Source organism: Lampetra fluviatilis, chromosome 33, assembly GCF_964198595.1.
Source record: "Lampetra fluviatilis chromosome 33, kcLamFluv1.1, whole genome shotgun sequence".
In the NCBI taxonomy this organism is placed as follows: domain Eukaryota; kingdom Metazoa; phylum Chordata; class Hyperoartia; order Petromyzontiformes; family Petromyzontidae; genus Lampetra; species Lampetra fluviatilis.
Window position 1 is genome coordinate 12261839 of NC_136307.1, and position 23759 is coordinate 12285597.

Sequence of the window (23759 nt, forward strand, 5' to 3'; positions counted from 1 at the left end):
CGCAGACGCTGCCTCTTCTCGCCCACCCCCTCCCTTTGCTCATTGCGCATCCTCCCCGTGGCCCGCGCCGCTTCTCTGCCTCTCGCGGACGGACGGCGAAGTCCACCGCGCAGGCCGGGGAGTGACAGTCGCCCGCCGATGAGCGCCGCGATGGAAGAGGCGTCGCGAGCGAGCCGCGCGCGCGCTCCGTGTCACCCACGGTCGCCGCCTCGCGCGTTCACAATGAGGCAGGAGCTGCCACACAAACACCATCCGAACAATGGCTGAGCCAGGATCACAGGGACAGCATCCATTAAGCACAATGACCACGTCGGGTGATTGCCACCGAATCCGGCTCGTCACCTCGCAGCACCCAGGAGGGTTCTCGAGTCAATATTGGGAAAGAGAGTTGAGGTGGTGTGTCGCTCTGTCCCTTTGCCTCATTAGCAGCGTGGCACCATCACCGGATGCTGTTTCAAGTCAACAAATGGCGAGTTCAGCAACTGATTGGAAGTGTTTACTTATAAGCATCAACCACGGTCAATTCACTGCTGGATGAATGCATCCCTGAGACGCCGCCACCTCTCACGATCCTGCGATACAACAATCCGTGTAATCACGCGTTCACGAGCTGATATCATTGCTCCGTCTCCTAGGGGCTCGCCCTCTGGACGCGTTGCAGTTTTTGGCTGCCACTTCGTTGCTACAATGACTGTACAGTTGTGAGCTCGCGTTTGCGATTGAGTCCTGCACAATTCAACAATGTAGATTCCCTTTGTAACCCGTTTCAGAAGGCATGTGCCGGCGGAGAAACGAATGTTAATAGCAATCAGTGGCCCAGGGTAACGGATGAATGAGACCATGAATATCTCACCAGCGGTCTCGTACACTTTGGGTGACAAGGCTGCTCACTACGTGTGGCCTCACGGCCCCGTGGCCTCGATGCATGGCCTCACGACCCGGTGGTCATGCCACTCTGAGCGCCCCGTTGAAGTCCAGCGGCATCCCGCATCCAATGTCTCCTCTGGTCCCGCTCACCGAGCGAGTGCGACCAATGAATGCGTGAGTTTATTGAGATGTAGATACAGTTGTATTTTATTCACTTTATTTTATTCTTCTTCTATCTTCTATCTACGTGAATTTAACCGAAAGAACCAAAGAATATAGATACAGTTGTGTTGGGTCATGGGAATCGAACTAAGGTCGCCAGGTTTCCCCTGGTACCCAATATATCACGACGAGGTGTGTGCCGAGAGGAATTCCTCGCTCGATAACGCCTAATCCACAGGGTGGCCCCCTCATCCCCCAGCTGCCGTGGGAAGGTGGAGGATGGGGGGTAAGGAGGGGCGAGGTTGAAGGCCGGGCTGCCATGGGGGGGGGGGGGGGGGTAGGGAACTTTATGCCCCACAGCCGTGAGGATGCGGGCAGCAGAAGGCCCGACCATCGTGCGGGGGAGCCGAAGGCGCGGCTGTGGTGGGAGCATGGGCAGATGAAGGCCCAGTTGCTGTATAGGAGTGGGAGGTTGGGGGGGGGGTGAGGGGGTTGGTTGAGAAACCCCCTCACTGCCGCCTCCGCCTGCGTCATGAGCGGTTCTTCAGACATACCCCGCGTAGTTACCTAGCAACTGCGCTCGCTCGCACGTGCTCGGGTTCTCAATGTGGCGAGGAGGCCCCGGATTTCCGCTGCATCAACCATCGCCGTTCGCGGCGTTGGGGGCGGCGAAACCCCGAGGATGCGCGTTGCGTGGCTGCGTGGACACGCGCAGACATCCCCCCATCCACCGTGCGGTTTTTATTCCCAGTGCCCACAGTCGGCTCGCTCGAATCACCGCTATCTGGTTGCCCATGATGTGCAGCGCGCCTCGCGATGAATGCGGCAGGTCCCACACGACGTCGCCCCTCGACTCGCTCGCACAGCCCGCTGCATCGACCTGCACTGCACGGCCGCTAATCACGCCGCGTGTGTGGAGCCGGGGTCTTTTGGGTGTGCGTGTATGTGCGTGTGGGTGATTAAGAGAGCCTAGTGGGGTGTGTTAACATTAGCAGTGGGAAGACAAAGGCGATCGGGCATGGTTATGGCCACCCACCTCCACGTGTGCAGTGCCGGTATTGATAGTTGATCTTCAACAGTAATTGCCCCACGAGCCTGTCAAGGAATACATGGGGGGCCGTTGATTTTGTGGTTGAGCGGAAGTGTAGTGCTTAGCGCAATGCGCCACGCACTCTGCGATTCGAATTCGGTTCACCGCTCACGGCCAACATCAATGACGAATATCTGAACTGGTATGGGCCTCTCCTAGGTAGACTCAGCCTTAAAGTATTACCTGGTGCGGTGTAAACATCACCACTGGGAAGACAAAGGCGGTCAGGAATAATGTTAGCCACACCATTCCCTCGTGTTCCGTGCCGGTCTTTATAAGTACTCGCTGACAACACTTGTCCCAACAGTCAGGCTCTAGGGAGATCCTCGTGTGTACGTGGGCGTGTTCGTCACGGCAGTGATGATTGATCTCAACGCAGCAACGCTTTTAATATTGGGAGTTATTGACACAACATCGACTTGATTCAATCTCGAAGGTCTGTAATCATGTGGCTATGATAGTGGGGTCAGCCGTGCTGAGTGGATGACTCGAGGCGACCCCGACCTTCCGCGCGTTTCTGACTGGGGGAGGAGCCCCCCCCCCATCTCCTCCAGTGTCTGAAATCATTGATGCGAGGCTCCTTTCACTATTTCCACGCGAATGCATCGATGCGAGGCGTCACAGAGCAACTCAACGCACTGGCTATTTATTACACGGACACGCTCACACGCGTGCACACGACCACACGTGGCCCCGTTACCGCGGTCTTAGAGGTGAGGTTTTCGGAATAAAAAATGCCATCAGTCAACAGATCTTCCAAATGCCATGTTTAAATCCACGGGTTTGCATGGATTACGTGGTAAACTCGGATAGGTTTTGTCCCTAGCACTCACCAGCATGCATGATCCAGCCACAAATTGACAGTAAATGCCTGTGTTAAGGGGCCAACACCCGATACGTTAAGAGCCATTTCATGTCAACTCAGAGCTTCTCACCGCTTGCATTTTGTGGTGTAAGATACTGATGGGGTATGGAATCAGGACAAATATTTCAGCTCAGTGATGAATATTTAATGGAAACTCGGCATCACGGCGCACATATATCGCAGTGGCTAGAGCTGCTGAACGTGGGTTATGTTGGCTGAGGCCTCGCTTTAATCTCAAACTGCGTCTGCGTGTCCGGAGCATGAATAATGAAGGAGTCGAGGAGGCTCCGTGTCCCTGTGGATTGCTCGCGTCACGGCGCCCCTCTCAGTCCATGTTACAATTCCAGGCAATGCTGCCCGTAGCCTACACGACTCTGCAGTCACCTCACGCTTCAACCCAACAACATCTCACCGCTACACTCGTTTTGATACGATTCGGAGAAAAAAAAACGGTTCCACTGAGTGGAACGTGTGTGCAGCGTAGGGGAGGGCCAATTGCCACGACAAGCATTGGAGTGGTCTCCACGAGTCCGCCGACCAAGGGGAAGACCTAAGACCAACGGTTGTATACTTTGGTGAGGTATGGTGGCATCAACGGCTTTGGCCATGGTTACACATTGATCTTGATATGCGAAAGCCAGAGCACGGTTGCCGCTACACGTCCCACCACTACTGTTATTTTGACCGCTCTGTTGCGCCTGCAAGGGACAATGATGATATGAGGAAAGTCAACAGTGGTTGTCCTGGACACAGACTCGCCCCGTCGTAGTAATGTGGAATTCCCACCAGGGGCTCAAGGCTGTAAACGGGAAATGAGCACTCATTGTTCATTTGAGCAGGAAATCACTCCGACTTGATCTGAACAGTGAATATCCACGTGTGTAGTAGTAAGCTTTGGTATGTGTGCAGAACCCACTATTACATTAACTCCGAGCTGCACCCTTGCGCTACAATTGATAATGGCGGCAGCACTGACACCTTCACATATCAGAGGATGAAGAAGTTGATAGGATATGCACACTGCAGTGTTATGTAGGAACGTTTGTATCAATATAAACGAATTATTAGCCACACATTTTGCATAGTCTGCTGTGTACGTACGAGGGTCGTATTTTTACACGCAGCTCGGAGGCAGATGTAGAATAACCCGAGATAAGATTCACACACCATTCTATGGGTAATGATTCTATGGTTAACGAAGTGTTTTCTACGTACGAAACAATGTTATATATCTATATTTTTAAGTACTCAGTGACAGGCTCAACCCAGCGTGAAGTTAAAGCCGAGGGATCCGGCTTGGAGAAATTCAGACCGCCACGCTGGACAGCTCCCCCTGGTGTTCCAGCTGGGAGATCAGCACCTCCTGCTGGACAGCTCCCTGGTGATGCTTTGTCTGGAGATAACATCCTCTGCTAGACAGCGCCACCTAGTGCTCTTTCTAGAGCTCAGCACCCCCTGATAGATGCATAACCCAGTATGCAGCACCTCGACTCCGAGCCAGGGAGGTCATAACTTCCTCAGCTGCACCTGTGGGGAGCATCTATCCGAATCCTGGGCACAGGCTACATCTGTGCGCATTGAAATGTTTTTATTGGTACAACATTGGAGGATGAAACAGATTCACGACTGCAAATGCTCGAAGCAATTTTAAATTATTTTGGAAAGACAGAGCAGAAATATCCCTAAACAACGGGCTGTGTCAGCTACATTGAGGCACACGCAGACATCAGTGTTGTGTGCCGCACAAATAAGGTCACGTGCAGCATGAGATACACACGGGGGCACCATAGATCATCAGTTCTCAACACGGGGCAGCAAATGGCTGAGGTTACACAATGCACAGGGCACATGTGCAGCGGTGGCACTGACAACTATACTTACAGGTTTGATCTATGAGGTCATTGCTTAAAATAACACAAAGTTATGATTTGGCACCTTTTTATAGACTAAATCCAGCCATATATCTCAGTCAGCTTAGGTCTGTCAAAATTGTGCAGTTTTCTGTAAAGTTCAAGGCAAAGAAAACCACGATATCTCGTAACAAATACATTTTTGCCACCTGGACACAGATGCCAAGTTCCGGATTATCCAGGTCAAACGCGGGTTAAACCCCACCAAGGCTTATGGTTTTTGATAATCCTGCAAGAGTCGAGTGCATTACCGTGCCCTTTGCAACGGCCATCTCACCAAGCAGGGGCAAGTTTAGTCCTTTGAGACGAGGACTAGTCCCTTGAGTCAAGTGCCCCGAACAGCGCAGCGCGCTGTGTGACCCCCTTCTGAAAGGGCATTTGAAATCCTGGGAAATCGATGTCTTCTGAGAAGCGCTGCCTCAGGGACTCTTTCTGATGCAGTAGCGCTGGAGTGCTGGCTTGGGAGCGCCAGTCCTGGAGTTCCACAGTAACACACGCACACGTACAGAGGCAGCGATCCAACATATAGCCTACACAGAACACCGTTAGCGATCGTCTATCAAGGCCGGCACGACGCATAGTGTGGTTCGTCGTCTTTGTCCTCCAAGTGATTATGTTTACACACCATACCAGGTACTCATTAAACTTGGAAAGACCCAAGACCGGTTTTCGATAAATGTTACTTATGTTGACTGTAAGCAGGAATCGAACTTGGGTAGCTGCGTTAGTAGCTCAGTGCACTAAACACCGCACTACCACTCCGCGTGCATAGAAATACACACACGGCATTCCTAAAGTTCAGTGGTTTGCATACTGAGCTATAATAATTACGTATTTATCCAAGAAAATCTCAACTGAGTCTGAGGACTCTGTTTCAAGAGGGGCCTGCCACATTAGCATGTTTGCCCAATACCAATTACCGTGTGCGCTTTTAGCTATGGACGGAACCTGAAGTATCTTGAGGAAACCGATGCAGAATGGGGAGAGAAAACACTAACTCCACACAGAAGGTGCCAGAATCAGGAATCAAACCTAGGCAGGTTCGTATTGCTGTAAGGTTGACGTGCTATCAATATGCCACCCTATGAATCTGGTGATCTGAGTTCGATTTCGGCAAAGGCAATAACCAGTGTGGTGATGTATGGTAACACAAGTCCAATAACCAGCACAGCATGAGAAGGCCTTCACCAAGCATTGGATTGACAATGGCTGGAATTGATAGATATTTCTCCACATGATCAAGATACATCTATGCAACCTTTTTGCCAGTATCAAAATGATGAAAATATATATTAATAGATACCTTTTGCAAGGCATGAAGTCTGTATTAACTACACATACCTGTGGCAAAACTATTTGGTATTTCAACATCTTAACACCTGTTTCATTACTCTTTGGTATTTTCGGTAAAGTCACATAGATATAAAATTAATAGATCACGACGTTTCGATCCCAACACAAGCAACCATCATCAGGTGAGACAAAAACAGCAGGAGAACTGCTGACGCAGGAGAAAGAGCTGCTGCAACACGAGCGTATAGAGACTTTAGGTGGGCTCAACCCAAGGGTACAGTGAAGGAAAACAGTATTTGATCCCCTGCTGATTTTGTACGTTTGCCCACTGACAAAGAAATGATCAGTCTATAATTTTAATGGTAGGTGTATTTGAACAGTGAGAGACAGAATAACAACAACAAAATCCAGAAAAACGCATGTCAAAAATGTTTTAAATTGATTTGCATTTTAATGAGGGAAATAAGTATTTGACCCCCTCTCAATCAGAAAGATTTCTGGCTCCCAGGTGTCTTTTATACAGGTAACGAGCTGAGATTAGGAGCGCACTCTTAAAGGGAGTGCTCCTAATCTCAGCTTGTTACCTGTGAAGTATCTGAATGACGGCGTGAAACCACTTGACGGGTAGCACACTTTATTTTCACTTGTCTTCCACAATAACACGTGTGGTCACTATTTCTCACACTACACACTCCACCTGACACTGGTGGTTACTACAGCTCACGGTACACGCTCACTTGACACGCGTGGTTACTACAGCTCACGCTACACGTCCCACTTGACACGCGTGGTTACTACAGCTCACGGTACACGCTCACGGGCACTCCAGCCCCGTAGCGTCCGTGGCACTACAGACCCACCCCAGCTTGGGCGTGGGTCTCGACCTCTGGGTCCCGCGGCCCGGCCCTCACACGGACGTCCGGCCCCGGGTCCCAAGATCCCGCCTCTTGAGCCACACAGGGCCCCGGTCCTGACAAGGACGGCGGGACTAGGTTTCTCAGGGCCCTATCTCTTCCTCCTCCGTCTTCTGTCTTCACTGGTCACCAACTCCCCGTGCGCCTGCGCGCACCGCCTTATATAGCCTCCCCTCCCGGGAGACGGAGCGTATGCGGACCGCGACGTGAGCACCCCCTTAGTTGACCAATCCCCACGCGCTTCCACACGATCCCTTCGCTGTCAGCGCGCGTCACCGATACCCAGCCAATCACCGCCTCACAACCCATGACCCCGCGCTGACCTATGATCCTTCACCGTCAGCGCGCGTCACCAACACACACAGCCAATCAATACGCGCTGCCACACGATCCTCACCCCAGCGCGTATCACCACTACATCACCCCCTCCCACATAGCTCGCAGCCGGCCCGGCTGCTAACCAACACAACAACAATAACAATCACAACAACAAAATCCCCACCCCCCAGTGTGCCCCGTAACACAACAACAACCAACACAATGACACAACACCAGACGATAACCTATGTACAAACCGACGAACAATACAATAAAAAGTCAACAACAACATACAACACCAGACAACAACCTATGTACAAACCGACGAACAATACAATAAAAGTAATTCCGAGAAAAAAAAACGTGTCCAGTGTCTCTGTAACTATCGATCCCCCCTCCGCTCGTTCCTCAACCGGGGTGATAGAGCGGTCGAGCGGATGGGGAACGCAGTGACGAGACGCTCCGGCCGCATCAGCCCCCATTCAGTTGGTCAGGAAAAGTTGCGCGACTTAGCGCGAGTCCGCCTGGCCGGTCCATCGTACGGGACGGGACGCTGACGACCGTCTGGTGGCTCCGGCAGCCCCGAAAGGCACGGATCGGGCCTGGAAGGACCGGCCGTGTCGCGGGGATCCGGCCGCCGGTGGTCGGCAGCTGTCAGTTCCGAGACACCTGGGAGCGGATCAGGCGGAGACATGTGAGGATCAGGCGGAGACATTTCCCTCCTCGGGTCGTCGGTCACGTCACATGCTTGGTCCTCACGACACAAAGGGAGGCCATATGGAGGCGAGAACGGTTTCAGCCGGGAGGGGTGAACGTACCAACGGCGCTTTCCCCATTTTATCTGAACACACTGGGGGCGTGCAACCAGCACGACCTCCACGGGTCCCCGCCATGGCCTCAACAATTTAGGCGACGTAGCCAAAGGTGCCTGAGGGCAGTGCAGCCAGGCCCTATCGCCCGGTTTCCAATCGTGCACGGACACCTTTCGTGCACGCAAGCGCTCGTTGGCGATTTGCCGCGACCTCGAATTTAGCCGTGCGGCCTCCCGTGCCTCGGTCAGCTTAGCAATGTTAAATTTAATATGTTCGGCCAATTTTGAATTCGTTCGTGGCACGGAAAGTCCCAGCTGAGTTTCCATGGGCGGGTCGGCCTCCCGACCATACATCAGATAAAATGTGGAAAATCCCGTTGCTGCATGGGGGGCCATTCTATACGCGGCGAGGACCCCCGGGACCTGCAGGTCCCAGTCAACATGTGCCTCGCACACCTGCTGGCACAGCATAGAAGTCAAAGTCCTGTGGAGTTGCTCCACCATCCCGTCCGTCTGTGGGTGGTACGGGGAGGTACGCACCTTCTTAGTACCCAAAAGGTCGCACACCTCCTGCAACAATTTACTCGAAAAATTCTTTCCCTGGTCGGTCAGCAAGCGTTCGGGAGCCCCCTTGTCCAGGACGTAGCCCTGGACAAAGGCGTCCGTCACAGCCGCCGCCGACTGGTTGGCGAGTGGCCACGCCATAGGCCACCGGGTAAAGTACTCCACACCAACCAACAGGTACTTGTTACCCCTAGGCGTGACTGGAAAAGGCCCCAAAATATCGAGCGCAACGAGCTCGTTAGTGCGTGAGACCTGAATAGACTGCAGCGGTGGATTTGACGCCACGGACGGTGGTTTCCGTCTGGCGCAGTCTACACACCCCTTCAGTATATTTACCACATCGCTCCCCATCCCCGGCCAATAATAGTCACGCTGAAGCAGAGCAAGCGTTTTGTTTACCCCCAAATGCAAGAGGCGTTCGTGTGCGGCCAGGACAAGTTTTCCCCGCATAGCGGAAGGCACGACGAGTGCGTGCCGCCGGGACAAATTGTCCCATCTCATTAGGAGGCCCTGCTTGAGCAGCCAGGAGCCAGTTTGCTTTCGGCCCTCCTCGGGACCCCCCGCCCTGCGACGCAACGCTAGCAGGGAGCTGTCAGCCATTTGGAGACGGCCCCACTCAATCAGAGACAGTGAGAGCAGCGAGTCCCCTCCCTCAGGGGTAGCGGGAGCGTCACCCATCGGCGCATTCGCGGTCGCGGCCAACGCACCCATGCTTACAACACCTGGTGGTTTACAGCGCGCCGACCCCATTAAGCACGCACATTTGGGACAAGGCGACAATCGCGACAGGGCATCCGCGTTAGTGTGGTGCAACCCCTTACGATAAGTGGTCGTAAATTGATAGTCCTGGAGGACTTCCAACCACCTTGACAATTGGCCCGAGGGTTGGGCGACCCTCAATGAATACTGAAGCGCCGCGTGGTCCGTCCGGACCGTAAAATGACGGCCATAAAGATACGGTCTAAATTGCTGTACAAAAAAAACAATAGCCAGCAACTCGCGACGGGTGACGCAGTAGCGCTGTTCCGCCGGCGACAAAACCCTGCTACCATAGGCGACCACCCGTTCGACTCCCCCAACGACCTGTGAGAGCACCCCCCCAATGCCCGTGTTGCTAGCATCCGTGTCTAGCAAGAACGGACTTGTAAAGTCAGGGTAACGTAAGGGCGGGGCACCCACCAAGGCGTCCCGGAGGGAGCAGAACGCGGCCTCCTCCTCCGGCCCCCATCGGAACTTGACTCCTTTTGCCGTTAGAGCGTGCAAGGGTTTTGCAATGGTGGCGAAATGCTCAACGAATCGGCGGTAGTAGGAAGCAAAACCAATGAAACTGAGTAGGTCAGAAACCGACGTGGGCGTTGGCCATGAACTGACACAGCTCGTCTTTGCGGGATCGGTAGAGATCCCCGAAGAATCGACAATGTGGCCCAAGTATCTCACGGACTTTCGAAGAAGGTGGCATTTGGCCGGTTTAAATTTCAATTTAGCCGATCGCATCCGCAAGAACACCCCTCTCAACCGCTGGAGGTGTTCCTCAAACGTTTTACTGAAAACAATGACATCGTTTAGGTAAATCAAGCAAGTATCCCATTGCAGACCCGACAAAACCAACTCCATAAGGCGCTGAAACGTCGCGGGAGCGGAGTGAAGTCCCATGGGTAACCGGTTAAACTGGAACAGGCCCCCTGGGGTCCGAAATGCTGTCTTAGGTTTAGACTCGTCGTCGAGTGGCAGCTGCCAGAATCCCGATAATAAATCAAGAGTAGAAAAATACCGCGCACCAGACAATGCATCCAGGGACTCGTCCATTCTGGGGAGCGGATACGCGTCAGCCACGGAGATCTTATTTAGGCGACGGAAATCTACACAAAATCGCAATGACCCGTCCTGCTTTTTAACCAGCACGATAGGTGCTCCCCAAGGACTGGATGAAGGCGAAATGATGTCGGCCGCCAGCATATCGTTGACGGCCGACTGAACGTGCTCCTTCTCGGCAGGACTCAGCCGGAAGGGGTTTTGCCTGACCGGTGCCGCATCGCCTGTTTCAATATGGTGGCTCAACAGGTCCGTGCACCCAATGTCATATTTGTGCTTACTGAACACATCAGAGAATTCAATCAGCAAAGCACGCAGCGCACCCAATTGTACCCCTGACAAATCCTTTGAGTCCGCACACAGCGAATCGACCCATTCAAGGTCCTCCCCCGATCGAATTTTCTGCACCGGGACCGGATCAACATGCGCAACAAGGCGCTCTTCCGCAGGGACCCGTGCCGCGTGAGCAAGCACAGTGCCCTGCTGAATAACGGCCGGCCGCGAACCAGCGTTTAGAACCATTACGAACGGGTCCTTGTCAGCCCGAACCAACGTGTGAGCCACCGACAAATCCAGACCTCCGACAGCCCTATTTGACGGACCCAAAAGCACGCCCTGTTCCGAGGTCTCCCCACCCAATGGCTTCCGCAGCCGGAGTGGAATCAACATCTGCGAACCCGGGGGCACATGCACGGTCTGTGTCGCCAGCGCTTGTATCGTAGCGCACGCCGTGCGAATTTCCGTTGGATTCGACAAAAATGAAATACGGCGACCCGATGGTAGCTCAATGCAACGTTGATCGATGAGAATTTTAATGGGCATTTTAGCCAAAAAATCTGTGCCCAACAGACAAGGAACCGCTAAGGAAGAGGAGACGAAAACAGGACCCGACAATTTAATATCCCCTATGCAAATGGATGCCCGAATCTGGCCGACAATGCCCAACGAGCCCCCATTTGCCGCGTAAAATGGCACGTCCACCGGAAGCAGAGGTCGACATTGGACGGAGAGAATGTTGTAAATGAGGTCGGAAATTATAGTCGTCGACGCCCCCGTGTCCACTAACACCCTGACCTCGACCCCGTCTATGAATCCCGTAACGACCGATGAACCCGCCGACGCAGCCACTATCCTGTGACCAAACTCAGACCATTTAATGTCCCCCCGGTCCCGCACGAACCCCCCTCTCCGAACCGAATCCCCGACCCTTAAACGGCCCTCCTCCGCCGCAAAGCGACGGCCCATGTGTGTCGTGCATGTAGGCCGAGCATGTGAAGTGCCGTGACTTGCCGGGGGTAGTAGGGACGACTTGGGGCCTTGGTCGTCGTCCAGCCGAGGTCCCATGGAGCGCTGACGTGGAGCGCGGCAACCGGACGCCACGTGGCCCCGGAGGCCGCAGTTGTAACATGTGATGAGGGACGTCAGAGGTCTCGGTTGCTCCAGCTTGCGGGCCGATCGCAGAGGCGAACGACCCCCCGACCTCCAGTCCCCTGGTCGTCTAGCGGTGAACGCCTCCTCCCGTGGGCAGACGACTTGGGGCTCGGTGACCACCGGGCCCGGAGCTGAGGCCACGGCAGCAGTGCAGACGACACCCTGTTTACGCTTGAGGACCTCGTACGCCTGGATACTTGTAGCGACCCGCAATGAAGATATGTCGACCTCGTCGGCCGTGTTGATGGGGACCCCCAGGTCAATGCGCCAACTTGAGCAGTTGCTCCAAGACCATCGCATCCTGGCCCTCCTCATCCATACGAGGGAACGTGGTGTCGGCGAGAGCCAACAACGCCGTGTGGTAGGCGAGCGCGGTCTCCGTGTCCGCCTTACGTCGCTCGTAAAACTGATGGCGACAAGCCGAAGGAGGTCCATAGACCTTGGCCATGAGGCCCAACGCAGACTTAAGCGTGGAGCGGTCCGACCTCTGTGCGGACCTGAAGGCCGCTAGCGCGTCGTCGTCCAACATGGCAGGCAGTGCCCGCAGCGCCGTAGCGTCGGACCAGGCCGACATTTCTTGATGCGCCAGAAACCTGCGTTGGAATGCGCCCCAGTCCCCGCCTTCCGCCTTGAAGGCTGTCAACGTGGGAAGGCGCTGCTGGAAGATGAAGTCGTCCTCTGCCACGTGGCTCCTCTCCGCCGCACTGTCGGTCTGCAAGATGGCGGCCCCTATGGCGGGTGGTTGATGGCGGTCCGTAGCGCGCTGATGACGTAAGCGGGCGCGCTTGGAGAACTCCCGCCACGTGGTTCTCGCCGTTCCCGCCAAAAGACGTCCGTGTGGTTGAAATGGCGGGAACTGCCAAGTCATTTTGGCGGGAATCTGCGAGGCGAGCCCGTTGAATGTCCGCCGACGTCCCCGCTCCTCCCGACGTGGTGATCTCCGCCAGGATGGACGCCGCGGCTAGTAGCAGCTCTGCCAGACGGGAGTGCGCCTCGCGGAGTCCGGCATCAGCCCCCAGCCGCTCGTCCGGCGGCCCCGGTGGGTCCTGCGGTGTCGGCATCTCCTCGTCCTCTCCCCCCGATGCCTGCTGGCCCGAGTCGTCGTGGTTATCCTCGTAGTCAATCCCGTGAGTCCGACGAGTCTTCCTTGTATCCATGCCTGGAAGACTGTTTCACTTCTGACGCCAGTTGAAGTATCTGAATGACGGCGGGAAACCACTTGACGGGTAGCACACTTTATTTTCACTTGTCTTCCACAATAACACGTGTGGTCACTATTTCTCACACTACACACTCCACCTGACACTGGTGGTTACTACAGCTCACGCTACACGCTCACTTGACACGCGTGGTTACTACAGCTCACGGTACACGCTCACTTGACACGCGTGGTTACTACAGCTCACGGTACACGCTCACGGGCACTCCAGCCCCGTAGCGTCCGTGGCGCTACAGACCCACCCCAGCTTGGGCGTGGGTCTCGACCTCTGGGTCCCGCGGCCCGGCCCTCACACGGACGTCCGGCCCCGGGTCCCAAGATCCCGCCTCTGAGCCACACAGGGCCCCGGTCCTGACAAGGACGGCGGGACTAGGTGTCTCAGGGCCCTATCTCTTCCTCCTCCGTCTTCTGTCTTCACTGGTTACCAACTCCCCGTGCGCCTGCGCGCACCGCCTTATATAGCCTCCCCTCCCGGGAGACGGAGCGTATGCGGACCGCGACGTGAGCACCCCCTTAGTTGACCAATCCCCACGCGCTTCCACACGATCCCTTCGCTGTCAGCGCGCGTCACCGATACCCAGCCAATCACCGCCTCACAACCCATGACCCTGCGCTGACCTATGATCCTTCACCGTCAGCGCGCGTCACCAACACACACAGCCAATCAATACGCGCTGCCACACGATCCTCACCCCAGCGCGTATCACCACTACACCTGTGTAATATCGTTGAGGACTCTTGGACGCCGGGGTTGAGGCACACGTATTTATTCCGCAACAGTTGTCACAACCGCGGACATACAACACTGGAGGGGGTATCGGCCCCCTCACCCGCTAGCTGGGAATACACTGCTAGCTATCTCTGACCTACCTCCTAGTCCTCCACTAATGGGCTAGGGGAGGCTGTCTGGCCCGACACTGGTAAGTCGGGCTACGGTACCCGGAGTCCCAGAGCACTAGCTCTGGTTCTCGGGACCACGCCGCTGGCTCGGTCCTGCGCGGCCCTGACAAGGGCGGCGACCCAGGGGAGTCCAGGGCTCTAGCTAGACGATCTTCGGTCTTCACTGGTTTAGCTTTAACATTCTACCCCGAGCTCTCCGGCTCATCCCCTTTTATACCAAAACCCCTCGCTGAGGGGTGGGGCCACCCCCCCCAGGCTGCCCTGTGCAGACGTCGTTGAGAGCACCTCCCCGTGCACTCACGAAGCCCCGCCCACTGTGTTTGTTTCCCGTGTGATCCTATGTATACAGCCCCTCCGTAACACCCCTACACCTGTATAAAAGACACCTGTTCACAGAAGCAATCAATCAATCATATTCCAAACACTCCACCATGGTCAAGACCAAAGAGCTCTCCAAGGATGTCAGGGACAAGATTGTAGACCTACACAAGGCTGGAATGGGCTACAAGACCATCGCCAAGAAGCTTGGTGAGAAGGTGACAACAGTTGGTGCGATTATTCGCAAATGGAAGAAACACAAAAGAACTGTCAATCTCCCTCGGCCTGGGGCTCCATGCAAGATCTCACCTCGTGGAGTTGCAATGATCATGAGAACGGTGAGGAATCAGCCCAGAACTACACGGGAGGATCTTGTCAATCATCTCAAGGCAGCTGGGACCATAGTCACCAAGAAAACAGTTGGTAACACACTACGCCGTGAAGGACTGAAATCCTGCAGCGCCCGCAAGGTCCCGCTGCTCAAGAAAGCACATATACATGCCCGTCTGAAGTTTGCCAATGAACATCTGAATGATTCAGAGGACAACTGGGTGAAAGTGTTGTGGTCAGATGAGACCAAAATGGAGCTCTTTGGCATCAACTGAACGCCGTGTTTGGAGGAGGAGGAATGCTGCCTATGACCCCAAGAACACCATCCCCATCGTCAAACATGGAGGTGGAAACATTATGTTTTGGGGGTGTTTTTCTGCCAAGGGGACAGGACAACTTCACCGCATCAAAGGGACGATGGACGGGGCCATGTACCGTCAAATCTTGGGTGAGAACCTCCTTCCCTTAGCCAGGGCATTGAAAATGGGTCGTGGATGGGTATTTCAGCATGACAATGACCCAAAACACACGGCCAAGGCAACAAAGGAGTGGCTCAAGAAGAAGCACATTAAGGTCCTGGAGTGGCCTAGCCAGTCTCCAGACCTTAATCCCATAGAAAATCTGTGGAGGGAGCTGAAGGTTCGAGTTGCCAAACGTCAGCCTCGAAACCTTAATGACTTGGAGAAGATCTGCAAAGAGGAGTGGGACAAAATCCCTCCTGAGATGTGTGCAAACCTGGTGGCCAACTACAAGAAACGTCTGACATCTGTGATTGCCAACAAGGGTTTTGCCACCAAGTACTAAGTCATGTTTTGCAGAGGGGTCAAATACTTATTTCCCTCATTAAAATGCAAATCAATTTATAACATTTTTGACATGCGTTTTCCGGATTTTTTTGTTGTTATTCTGTCTCTCACTGTTCAAAATAAACCTACCATTAAAATTATAGACTGATAATTTCTTTGTCAGTGGGCAAACGTACAAAATCAGCAGGGGATCAAATACTTTTTTCCCTCACTGTAAGTGGGCGGAGCTAGAGATGGAGTTTGTACGTAAATGTAAGAGATTAGCATGTCAATGTGAGACGACTCCAGCAACCAGGGGCTGTGCCAATGAGGAGATTAGAATGCCAATGTCAGAGAACCAGGCAACAAGAACAAAACCTGTTTCATTGCCAGAAAGGGTAAAACCTATTTTTCTTTTTAATCAAGACACACCCTTGTTAGCGTGCGACTGGGGTCCAACGCTCAAGTGAATAATGACCAGTTGGTTTGATGACGAATGGAATGCGACGGTCGTTGCTGCTTTGGTGGTGGCGGCAGCGGTGGCGACGGTGCGAGCTCACCGTCCTGGGAGTGAAGGTGACGTTGATCTGGTTGGCTCTCCTGGCGAAGCGCGTCGCCTCGTGCAGCATGCTGCTGCGCTGTGCTCGCTGCGCCCTCGCGACTCCCTCGGTTTCTTCCACCGTGCCCACCTATCAGTAGCAAATGGGGACGCCCGAGAGGGGGGGGCGGGGTGGCTTTCATTTTGGGTTGCAGGGGGCGGTGACGTGGCCCAGCGATAGCGCATGTCACCGCTTGTTGCAAAGTTTCTAGTTTCGAATCCGGCAGGCCGCCCTCGTTAATGCTGCGGGTGTTATTAACTGCAACGTTCTACACGCTCTGTGCTTCACAGTGGACGTTAAAAAATCCACTCACATCATTCTCAAGAGTAGGCCGTGATGTGCCAGTGTCATGGGACAATTTTTGCCAAAGTAAAAAAATGAGCTGAAAATTACTCTATTTGGATTCCACAAAGCAACATCGCACCTCCGAGTGGCAGACTAATTTTCCGCTTGCAGGCCAGGTGCTGAGCCGCCTTGTGCCCGAGAGGAACAGTTGCCACCGTGGGTTCCCCTTAGAATGTGTGACACGACATATGATGCAAGGGCTCCGAGTTACCGAGTCAACGTGACCCTTAAAACTCTGCAGACTGCCGACCTTATCAGCGGGGCGCTGGTCTCTGGCGGGCTGGCTCGAGGTCTCGGTGGGGGAGGTGTGTGGCCGCGAGCTCGCCCTCGCTGATGCCGCCCGCAGGTCGCCCTTCTTGCGATTTCCGCCGCGGCTCTCCTTGACTCTGGGCAGGGCGTCGAACCGCGCCTGCAGCACGGCGGTAATGCGAGGCTCCCCGAACGCCTGCGCCACTTCCAGCACCGTATTATCTGGCAGAACAGTAGCACGTTTTATTTGATTTTTTTACAATTTAATTGTTTCGCGGGCAATTTGCGTCTCAAATGCCTCAGAATTTCCGTAAAGGGTAAAGCACTAAAGCCAATTTTTTCTTCACTAATTTGATACTGGCCAAAAATAGGTCCCATAGATATAGCTGGAGAATTTGGAAGGTGCACAGTTTTTTGGACACGGAGGACTGGGCGGGAAACTACGAAGAGGTGGGAAGGAAGCCAGAACCAGTGCTCACAATAATTGCACAACCTCTGTGGTCCTGTTAATACACCCATGAATATCAATGGCAACAATTGACAAACCCGTCTTTTGCTAAGGCAGTGTTGCGGTTGGCACCACCTTGCTTGTTCCTCTGAGCCAGGCGGGCACCCCGCTCCAACAGCAGCGTCACGCAGTCCAGGCGGCCGCTCTCAGCGGCTCGCATGAGTGCGGTGGAGCCACTGAGCGTCATGGCGTTGGCCTCGGCGCCGGCGTCCAGGAGGAGCGCGGCGATGTCCGCTTGCCCCGCGTGGCACGCGTGGTGCAGCGCCGTCCATCGGTACGCGTCACGGGCCTGCACGTCGGCCCTGAAGCGAGCGGCACGTGCGATTCAGTACGTGTGGTATTATGGTGCAAGGCTATAATCGCGAAAGAACTCTGCTTCACGCAGCCTGCAGTTAGTTTCGCAGTTGGGGGCGACGTTTTTGCCAAGTGTAATCCCAATTGAGTAAATTGTGGGTAGTTTTTTCGAATTTGGCAACTTTGGATAATGTCCACAATGAAGCTGACAGCACATATATCCGTTACGGTTATTACACCCGCAGTACTAAACAGGGCGGCCTTCTGGGTTCGAACCACAAACTTCTGTAATGAGCGGCAAATGCGCTACCGCTGGGCCATGTCACCGCAGGGAGAGTGGCTCAGTTCACACGCACAGTGTATGCCCGAGTACACTCACGGGCGGGGTCCATGGCTTCGTTCACACAGTGTAAGGCTGTGGCTTTCCTGGGTAAATAATAATATACACAGGACGAACTTGACGTGGGTAGGCCTTCATCCCACAGTGGATGGACAAAGACCTGTAAATTGTTATTCATATTACAGAAAATGCTCTGTTGACCGGCATCCATAGGGAATGGAGAGTGCTGGTTAAGCAAATACGCGTATGATTCACCAAATTTACATAAAACTTTTCAAGAAAGAAACTAAGCACACATTTTAACTATGCTATAAGAAATTAAATACTCTCTTACAGAGGTACTCACCGGTCAGTTGTAGGGCCTTCTAAGTTGATTATAGAGTAGTGAGGACGTTTAGAGCTCAATATACAGTAGCACAATACCGTATGTACAGTACAGACTGCCACTCGTGCCAACACTCGGCAGCGTCCTGAAGCTTCCGTAAACAATTGATCAATGATAAGTGCTCGGCAAAGATGCCGGATGGGTGTCGGAATTTTTCTGGATACGTAAAGGAAGATTTGTATTGGCGTCTATGACAGATGCCGGTTCATAGAGCATTCCGAATGGTAAAGTGCCGGATAACGGAGCTTTTGCTGCACAAAGAATTGGTCAGTGCACACAGCTGGTTATGGTTCACGACAGAGGGGCAGGGTATGCCTCAGGACAGGCCGTTTGGGCGTATGGCTCAACACAAGACAAACGTCAAAGTGATTTCCTGCTTAAATGAGCATTGAAGCGGCGTTCATCTCCCTTTTACAACCCTGAGCCACTGGTAAAAATTCCACATTCCCATGACGAGGGCAGGGATTTTCATAGAACAATCGCCGTTCACTTCCTCACAAAGTAGTTCTTATTTTATTAACCCAGAGGAAGAGATTATGGGTTGAGTCAGCCACAGCCAGGATTTGAACTTGCAACCTACCAACTGCCAACCGCTGAGCCACGCATTCACACGCACACACACTGTGAGTGCAAGCAGGCATGAGTGTTGGCCAAACCCGAGCTGTAACAAGTGCGCGGCGAGCTCCACGTTCCCATGCCCAGCGGCGGCCATGAGCGGCGTCTTATAGAAGGGGTCTCGCACATCGACGGGGACGTCCTGGGAGAAGGCACGCAGCAGGGACTCGCAGTCACCGCCGCGCACCGCCGCCGTCACGCCAACGAAGGTGCGCTCCGGCGCTGCAATGTACCTGCGGTGGACAGGGGCACGGCGCGCTTGCTGGGGGCATGCTCACGACGCCCATCCCACTGGGACGCCGCCAGCAGTTTTCAGAATCAATCACCGATTTCTTAAAGTCGGGGATAGTGGTAATCGATTCCAGTGGAATGTTGGTAATGAAGGCACCGATTAGCATAAGTGAATTAGGCCCACCAATAAATCAAAGAGAAAGGTGCAGCCGTGTAATTGCTTGATTGTGCCACTCCTGGTGTCAGGGCATTCAATGGAGAGGGTTTTAGATGGCATTTGGTCTACTCTTCCACACTAAGCAGGCGTGTTGAAACAAGTAGGCGCATCCACACTTTACATCACCACACGCGACCTGCCGATAAACTAAATGTAGTGAACCCGTTCATGCAGCAGTATGGAGAGTGGCAGCAAGATTTAAGAAACGTACGCTGAGGTGGCCAAGATGTTATCTCCCTTGCCTGGTATATAGGAAGCCATGGGTTCGATCCCGACCCGGACACCTGGCTATTTGGAGTTTGCATGTTCTCCCCGCTGGTCATATGAATTTTTCCCCAGGCCCTCCGATTTTTACCTCCACATCTGTAAACAAGCGTTTAGAGTATTTGGCAGCTATTAATTTCCAAGTTATAAGCCACTTCCTTGAGCTACCATATGTGGCCAGGTCGCTTCTGAAAAAGAGCTGTATAACTCAGTGGGGCTTACCTGGTTAAATAAAAAAAAAGTTTGTACACATTTGTTTCATCTGCCACACCGGGGGATGGAATCGAATCGGTGACCTCTGGATGGCAAGTCCAGCGTGTTACCCACACCAACAATGTGGCAGCTCCCTTCATTTCTCAGTGAGCACGTTACGTGTATTGCTCTAGCCATTTATATGTGGCAAACTGGAAGCAATTCACCAATTTTTCATGCGGTTCATTCAAAATACAAAAAAAGCAAAGTATAACAATCCGAGTAAACAACGTGAATTGCAAAAACCTTCTGCCTGATGAATTTGCATTTCATATTTCTCGCTGTGCCTAAGTCCTAGTAAATACGCAAGGACTGTGGGGCCCCGTGCTCACCTCTCCGTGTCGTCATTCACGTTGTAGCGTGGTTCAAAGTTACCGTTCGTCTGCCTCGTTCCGTAACTTTACGCCGGGCAGTGTTTACCAAGGCACTTTGTTGCACTCCATAAAACCCTCAGCCTGAGTTGCCTGTGTTTGTAAGCCTTGACTAGCAAGCGATAGCTCCGTTGTGAGAAAACCGTGCGGGGGGAGAGACCAGGCTGAGTCGTCCTCGATGGGGTGGGCAGGGCGGTGGTCCCGGTCAAAGCGTCCACAGTCCGTGGTGAGACTCAGCTGTTCAATGGCATGCAAAGGAGGCCCCCCGTCTGCCCGTCTTGGGGTTACCCCCTCTGGAACCACACAGATGGGCAGGGGCACCTGCCAAGGACAGTTGGCATGCATGTAAACATTACACTGTGTTCAAACAAAGCTGCTGTAAAAAAAAGGTGCGGTGACGTTTATGTATGACGCTTCACCGTGAATTTCTTGGCCTTCCCCTTGCGGCGACCCTTCTTCCCTTTCTTCCCTTTGGGCTCGAAGGCACTCATCAGGTAAGACTTGGCCAGGTATTTGTTCCCCTTTAAGAACTCTTCCAACACCACCGTTCCCTTTTTGTTGAGGTCGTGAGCCTGAAGGAGGAGCTGCGTCTCTGGTGGCCCCAAGGGCGGTGCCCGTTGCCGATGCAGTGCATCCAGCAGCTGTTCCCAGGCCAGGGAGCCGTCCGGCCCGCACACCGCTCCCAGCTCTGCCCGCAGGTCCTCCTTGTACTCCTGCATCCAGATGGAGGACAGAAATGTCTTGAAACAAACAATGACAAAAGCGGCATAACGTGACATTGAGTTTGAAGTTCGTGTTCCTTTTCTTTGACCAGGTGATGACTCAAAGAGACCAGGAGAGTTTAATTTGCAGTAAGGAAGCAATTCGAAATCAGAGTAAGAACAACAATGTTACAGAAGAAATTGAAAGTAATGCGCAGACGTGTTTAAATGTTAAATAACATTAATTCCCTGGAATGAAAGTTGGTGCAGACAAATGACTATTCAAAATTATTCGTCATAAAATTAACTTACAGAAACAATGACTTAGGTTTAAGATGATAATTGCACTCGTATGTAAACAGACAAGGACATCTGTGAAACACATAAGGGGCAGAATGGTCAGAAGAAGAGCTGAATTTGCACAGCTACACAGCTGCAAAGGGCATGAATAAGAATTTTGCTAGATTATTAAATTGAGTGTGTCTCTCTCCCTGTCTCCTAATTTTTTCAAGCTTTTGCACCGTGCCACTCACCGTGCCACTCATTGACATGCTAATTTCTCTAACCCCTCCCTCTCTCTCCACCCCCGCCCCCTCTCTCTATTTAAGGCCTCGACACAGAGGCGTGGTTTCTCTGTGTGCCTATGTATGTGTCTCTCTCTATGTATCTCTGTGATATCTGTCTGCTTATATGTCTGTCTATGTCTCTGGTTCTGTGTTTTATCTCTCTCTCAAATTTAGCATTATCAGGAAGAACGTAATCAAGCAGGTAGGGTGTTTGACTGTCATGTTATCCGACTCTCTGTTGTATTACATTACATTTCTAAGTATACTAGATTTGTGTTTCTATTTCATTTATACCTGATGATGATTGCTTGTGTTGCAATCGAAACGTCGTATGCTAGTATTTAATTTATTATTTTCTCTTTATAAGTGACTTTACCGAAAGAACCAAAGAGGAATGAATAAGGTTGCATGATCCCTGCAGTGGCCCATGCGAACTCCCTGCCTGTGTCCAGTCGTAGAGGCGAACTGCCCAGGGTTGAGAACACACTCCCTTTTTGCCGTCCGCAGGCGGCCGTTGGGAGCGTGCGAACAGGCGTTCCTCCTTGCGGAGGGCCTTCACTGTCACCTTGTGGCCAGACTCCTTGGCCAACATGCGACCCGTCTGGCGTTCTGCATTCTTCAGCTTTGGGTTACAACCTGAATGTAGATGGTGGCACACGCGCACTTGGTCACCAGCCTACGTGCAACGCAAAGTGCACATAGGCTTAAGGTTGTCACCTGTCCGGGTTTCGACCCAGACGAGTGACCCGGAGAGTCCGGGAATTGCCATCTGTGTGCTCGGGTTGGCAGAAATTGATTTGTACCAAGATCCGCAGGCGTTGTGTTGAACTTCAGCACAGTAAACTGCAACGGTTTGATATACCTAGGCCAGGGGTCGGCAATGTAAACTAACAATAAGGGGCATTTTTTTCGAATTTGGGTAAAAACCCCTCAATATTTCAAGAGACGCAATGCATGTGAATACGAAACGGTGGTCCTTAATAAATAATGCCATGAAGTAGTCGCTAAAGAGCCGCATGCAGCTCCAGCGCAGCAGGCTGTTGACCCCTGACCTCGGATGACTCAGAAATACATCCGGATTTGGTCTGTGGGAAAGGTGGTAACCCAAGCATCTGCACTAGCATCAAATTGGAGCTCAGAAGGCACATAATGAACAAGTGTTAAACAAAACAATGAGTCTGTAAACTTATACCCTAGTCCATGTGCATACACCCAAACATTACAGGAAGTTTCCAGACTTTGGCGTAACAATTGGCAGATGTTTTGGTGTTGGGACAGACATCTCTGTCATAACCACCACTTGTGGTTGCAATAGTTGTGATAGTTGTGGGTGGTGTCACCATTACCCAATTGTGTTTATTCATTATTTGTTTACCCAGCAAAGCCTCATTGAGTCTCAAGACAGTGTCAGAAGGGTCTTGTCAGGTGTCTGCAGTAGGGGGCGACAATTGCATTGTTTCCAGATTAATTGGTTTGCGAGTAATTTTCTTAAATTTGGCAAGTGTTGACCATGACGCCAGCATACAATGGCTGTTAATCGAATGACTTATTTAAGATCCACCATGAAGCGGACGAGATGTAATATTTGTGGTCCATACACCCAACGACGTTAACGGACTAACGAATTGAAGCTGCAAACCTACGCAAAAGTCCTTAAGGACCTGGTACAATGTGGATGTTTGTTGTCTTTGTTTTGTTGTTGTTGCTGTGCTCACGAACCAGGGACCTCCCTGGTAAACGGGATCATCCGTGTGATAAATAAAATAAGCTGAATCTGTCAACTCGCTACCACTCAGTCATGCCCCTGTTCTTTATCCTTTGTTTACTTTACTGAACATTTTCTGTTAATTTGTACGATTGAATCAGATCAGAAGCAGAATCTCTACTTATCCTGGAGACATCCGTTGAGCCATGAAGCTCTTTTTCACAGGTGTCCAGTATTTGTAAGCATCTTGAGATGCCATTGAAGTACAACTGTACGTGTATTGTTTTCCCCAATTGTATCAACCGTGCATTATCGGTGTCACGTCATGAGACTAAGAATGCTTTTGGATCTCTTGCACAGCGGTGCCTCAACCGCGCGCGTAGAAGATATTACAGAACTACTTCTGAGGTTCCTTCAAGCGGCCTTTGTGTCCACATCAGGGATACACTTCACCGTGTGTGCTGCTACAGAGAAATGTTCATTGCATAGGCGTCACACTCGTGCCTCAGTCCTTCACAGTGGCAGTAG

General features: G+C 52.5%; 1 protein-coding gene across 2 annotated transcripts in view; it reads right to left on the reverse strand.

Annotated features, from left to right (window-relative positions):
* Positions 1–4092: 4092 nt before the first annotated feature.
* Positions 4093–23759, reverse strand: part of ANKEF1 (ankyrin repeat and EF-hand domain containing 1) — a 36086-nt gene continuing 16419 nt past the window's right edge. For both annotated transcript variants that reach the window (XM_078872162.1, XM_078872161.1), the window contains 8 exons: positions 21969–22162; positions 20679–20972; positions 20420–20580; positions 18966–19157; positions 17366–17592; positions 16784–17004; positions 16150–16278; positions 4093–5368 (listed from right to left, as the gene is read on the reverse strand). In XM_078872162.1, the coding sequence (XP_078728288.1) occupies positions 5207–5368; positions 16150–16278; positions 16784–17004; positions 17366–17592; positions 18966–19157; positions 20420–20580; positions 20679–20972; positions 21969–22162 (1580 nt within the window). In that variant the 3' untranslated portion in view covers positions 4093–5206. The remainder of the gene's footprint in view (positions 5369–16149; positions 16279–16783; positions 17005–17365; positions 17593–18965; positions 19158–20419; positions 20581–20678; positions 20973–21968; positions 22163–23759) is intronic.